General features: G+C 36.3%; 1 protein-coding gene across 1 annotated transcript in view; it reads right to left on the bottom strand.

Annotated features, from left to right (window-relative positions):
* The window catches only part of hpse2 (heparanase 2), a 68,700-nt gene that overhangs the window by 14,732 nt on the left and 48,968 nt on the right, over positions 1-5,000 (bottom strand). Inside the window, 1 exon segment of the mRNA XM_062520400.1 lies at positions 3,548-3,654. Within this exon segment, the coding sequence (XP_062376384.1) occupies positions 3,548-3,654 (107 nt within the window).

Below are 5,000 nucleotides of genomic sequence, written 5' to 3'. Positions count from 1 at the left end.
GAACATTTCAGGCTTTGGTATGAGCACACACTAACCACTCAACCCTGACTGGGAGTTTCAAAGGCCTGATGTCTGTCTATTGCTAGCAATAGAATTCCATTAGAATCAGCGTATCAATTTGCATTGGAAGCATTTTAATGTGTGTAATATGGACGTTAAAAGCAGAGGAAAGTACACTTCACTTTTATTTTACAGCAAGTGTGAAGGGTGTGCATACATGAATACAGTAATTTCCTGCATATACTGTAAGACGCATTGTGTGTAAGGCAGGACAGTGTTTCATGCAAGTTAAAAGAAACAAAACCATATTAACTACCCCCTGTATTAACCTCATAGCTGATGAAATTTTGCAAAATCAATGCATACTGTAAGCTGCGGCTAATAGTCGGGAATTCGGTAACACTCCATAATAAGGGTCCTTAATAAATAGCAAACTAGCCATTAACTAACCCTTTGTTAATAGCAAACTAATCAACAACTAACCCTTTGTTAATATTTGTTAATTGTTACTAAAATATCTATTTGCCACAAGTTAATGTTTTTTTCATCATTAATTAAATATTAGTTGCTTGCATATAAACTGTATGTTAATGTTTTTAACAAATAGAAAGCAATCTATTAACTAATATTGTGTTAATAGTTAACTAAATGTTGTTTTGGCACTAATTAACAGTTATATTTCTTACATTAGAATGTTAGATGTTTATTTACAAACTAGGCTAGGCTATATGTTCATATAAAAGTTAATGACATATTATTATTAACTAATTGTTATTAAACTGTGTTTCTGCCTTCATCCCAATATGAACCACTCCTCATAGGACCCTTATAATAAAGTTGGTTAAGCTTAATTGATATATTAGTAACTAACTATCAGTAGGCTATGGGTCTCTCACACTGGAAACTCACAAGGTTCACCAAGGTCCTGAAAGATGTAGGCTAGCAAATTGATGCGAAAACTAGCCTACACTAAAGAAGTCAGTGCAAATCAATCCTGTATGCAAAGAGGACATTATTCTTTTTATTTTATTTTTGCCCGTTTTTATTGCCTGTCTCTCATTCTGTCTTTCTCTCTCATACTCTCCCTCGATCTCTTTCTTGTGCTCTGTCTCTCTCACTCTGTATGAAAGACTCTTATTTTGTAGAGGGTGTGGTTGCCTAGAAACGTCCTCCTGTGTACTTTAGCCCAAAGATCATAGAGCGCTACGCTCTATGATCTTTGCTTTAGCCTCATGTTAGTTTTCCTAAGTTACAGCGTTGGTGGAGTCCATGCCATTATGTTAGCAGCTATCACTGAACGAGTTTGCTGCCTATTGCCTACAGTTTGAGTTGTGTGAACACCTTGTGTGCGTGCAAAACACGAAGTAAGTGAAAGTAACCGAGATACTTACAGTAGGCTGAGTCATGTGTAGGGCCTGTTTTTGGTGGGATATGGATGTATGTCATGCTCGTTTGGAATGCTAACTTAGCGTTATGCTAAGCGGAGATTAGCCTTAAGGGAAACTTATATTTCACTTTGGTTAGTAATGTCAATGCATGTATCCTGTCTTATGTTGTGTGTGTGATCATTGAGATATGGTTATGTTCATAGAATATAACAAAGATATCAGCTATTCAGTTCATTTAGGCTATCTTTATGTGACAGTAAATTGCCAATGAGCATTGGATGCAAATGGGGTGCTTAGTTTAACATGTGGCCTGCCTTGTTTATTAGACAGTGATTATGTGGTACAGTGACCGTATTACTAATGATGGCTTCTTTGGTTCCTTACAGACCACACATAACTTTATTGTTGTATGGCAATTGTTGAAGGCAACGCAATAAAATAAATTAAAGAAAGAAACTGCTTCGATCACGGGTGTGCTAACCGACGCCACTTAGCCTAATCAACTCCATCCAAAACCAACATTTCCATTTCCAAGTCCTTTCCTCACTAACACTTTCTGTCTTTCTCTCTTTTTCTCACTCTCTGGTTGAACCCACTCGCTCTTTCTCTGTTTATTTAATATTTTATACATTCTGTTGTCATTCTAGTTAATCTTTTTTGATCAGTCTAACTATCATTGACTGCGTTTACATGGTCAGTGTTCCAGGAGACCATCAGGTGAACCATCAGTGGTCAGTGTTCCAGTAGAAAGCAAAAAGCTATTTGAGAGTTCTTTGACTTTATGAATAAAGCATTTTCATCCTCCTTCCCAATAATGTGTGCTGAAATCATTAATTTCCAGTGAGAGAGATCCAGTGTAAAATATTTGCTATCGTTGATAAATGTTATAATAAATATTTGTAAATGATTAATAATTACTGTTCCAACTTTATTATAAGGGTCCCCATACTGATAGCTATATATTACTAATGTATTCATTAAGCTTAACCAACTTTATTATAAGGGTCCCCATACTAATAGTTATATATTACTAATACATTAATTACGCTTAACCAACTTTATTATAAGGGTCCTCCATACTGATAGTTATATGTTACTAAAGTATTAATTAAGCTTAACCAACTTTATTATAAGGGTCCCCCATACTAATAGTTATATATTACTAATATATTAATTACACTTAACCAACTTTATTATAAGGGTCCTCCATACTGATAGTTATATATTACTAATATATTAATTAAGCTTAACCAATTACTTCAAGGGTCCTATAAGGAGTGGTTCATATGGGATAGGTAGAAACACAGTTTAATAACAATTAGTTAAATAATAATATGTCATTAACTTTCATATTAACATATAGTTTGTAAATAAACATTTAACATTTAATGATGGAAGAAATAACTGTTAATGTGTGCCAAAAATACATTTAGTTAACTATTAACAAATATGAATACAATATTAGTTAATAGATTGTTTTCTATTTGTTAAAACATTAACATACAGATTATATGCAAACAACTAATATTTAATTAATGATGAAAAAAACATTAACTTGTGGCAAATAGATATTTTAGTAACAGTTAACAAATATTAACAAAGGGTTAGTTAATGATTAGTTTGCTATTTATTAAGGACCCTTATTATGGAGTGTTACCTCAAACGTTTGCACCATATGGAACACATTTCATTCATTCACCAGATTTTTGTCTAACCAACTACACACTGTTGGGCATAATGAAAAGCATTCTCATCTTTAGTATGCTTTGCCATAATACTAATATAGTTAAAATTGCAGAAAGTTCTTCACGTGCACATAATTATTTGCAGATACAGATGCATGCTGTTGAAACTTTATTTTTTCATCAAACAATTCAATGCAACCTATGCACAGCAAGTGTAATTACATTGGACTCCCCCCCCCTCTCATTCTCACCCTCCCTCTTCCTCTTTCTCTCCCTGCAATGTCTTTCATTTCATTACGTCTTCCATGTTGTAAAAAAGGTGCTTGTTGTTCCATGGTTTTACTGTATTGTTTTTATCGTTGTGAAGCACATTGGGTTGTGTGTGTGTGTGTGTGTGTGTGTGTGTGTGTGTGTGTTGCATGTGTATGAGAGTGTGTGTGTGTGTGTGTGTGTGTGTGTGTGTGCTTCACTCACAGGAAGCTTGCTGCAAATGTGTCTGAGAGGTTGTTGGTCCCCCCCGCCCATGCTGGTCCAAATCCTCCGAGCCACACCTTCTTTGCAGGGGCATGGGTGGCCACAATCTGAGTATCCAAACACACACACACACACACACTTTTATACACTGACAATCCAAACACAGCTTTTAATTATGTAGAATCTGCCATGTTTAGTAATCTTCAGGCAGACAGACAAACAGGCTTTTAGTAATACAGTATCTGCAGTGTTTACTGATGCTGTATTTGCAGTGTTTAGTGATCTCGGATCTGCAGTGTCTTTAGTAATCTAGGATCTGCACTATCTTTTGTAATCTAGGATCTGCGGCATTTGGTAATCTAGGATCTGCAGTGTTTGGTAATCTATGATCTGCTGTGTGTAGTAATCTATGATCTGCAGTGTTTTTAGAAATCTAAGATCTGCAGCATTTAGTAATCTAGGATCTGCAGTATTTAGAAATCTATCTGAAGTATTCAGTTATCTAGGATTTGTGGTATTCAGTAATCTAGGATCTGTGGTATTTAGTAATCTAGGATCTGTGGTATTCAGTAATCTAGGATCTGTGGTATTTAGTAATCTAGGATCTGCAGTGTTTAGTAATCTATGACCTACAGCGTTTAGTAATCTATCTGAAGTATTTAAGATCTAGGATCTGAATATTCTGTCTGTAGCTCTCCACAGCCACACCCACCTCAGGCAGGTCTTGGGCTTGTTAGAGTGTGGTGGCGCCATAATGCTTGTTAAGACTTGTTAATGCTCGTCAAGACTTGTTAATGCTTGTTAAGACTCGTTAATGCTCGTTAAGACTCGTTAAGACCCTGAGAGCAGAGGTCTAATGAGGACAAGTGGGTGGACAGGCTGGCGACTACATGTCTTACACCACAAGCTCTCACAACAACAAGCGTCATACACCCATCCACCCACCCCCATCCCCCCCCCCCCACACACACACACACACACACACACACACACACACACACACACACACGCAACACAAACTCTTACAGACTGTAAACACTTACAAACACACAAACACACTCTCCCCCATCCCCACACACACACCCTTTTTTAATTGAATTTTAATAGTGTTTACAATTGAGAGGTGTAAGGCTACATTCACACATACACAAGTATTTTGATAAATTGATATTTCCTTCCCTCTGTTTTCAAAAATATCATTGTGGCACTTAGCCAATCAGAATTACGAAAATAGCAACAACATCAACGAATCACTTCCTCTGTCTCTTTCTAACTGTATTTGCAAATGTACAAAAACGGAAAGGGTTAGCACCAACATTTTGCGACTGCTATGCCTACTCTGAATGCATCCCTGAACGCCATAGCCAAATTAAAGAGAAACTATGCAGGATTGGCGATTTCATCTCGGTTTCGGTTTCGCTTTTCGTTTTCGCTCGTTTTATGCTTAAATATT

This window comes from Sardina pilchardus, chromosome 18 (assembly GCF_963854185.1).
Source record: "Sardina pilchardus chromosome 18, fSarPil1.1, whole genome shotgun sequence".
NCBI lineage: Eukaryota > Metazoa > Chordata > Actinopteri > Clupeiformes > Clupeidae > Sardina > Sardina pilchardus.
Note: the sequence above shows the minus strand (reverse complement) of the source record. Positions and strands in the feature narration are given on the sequence as shown.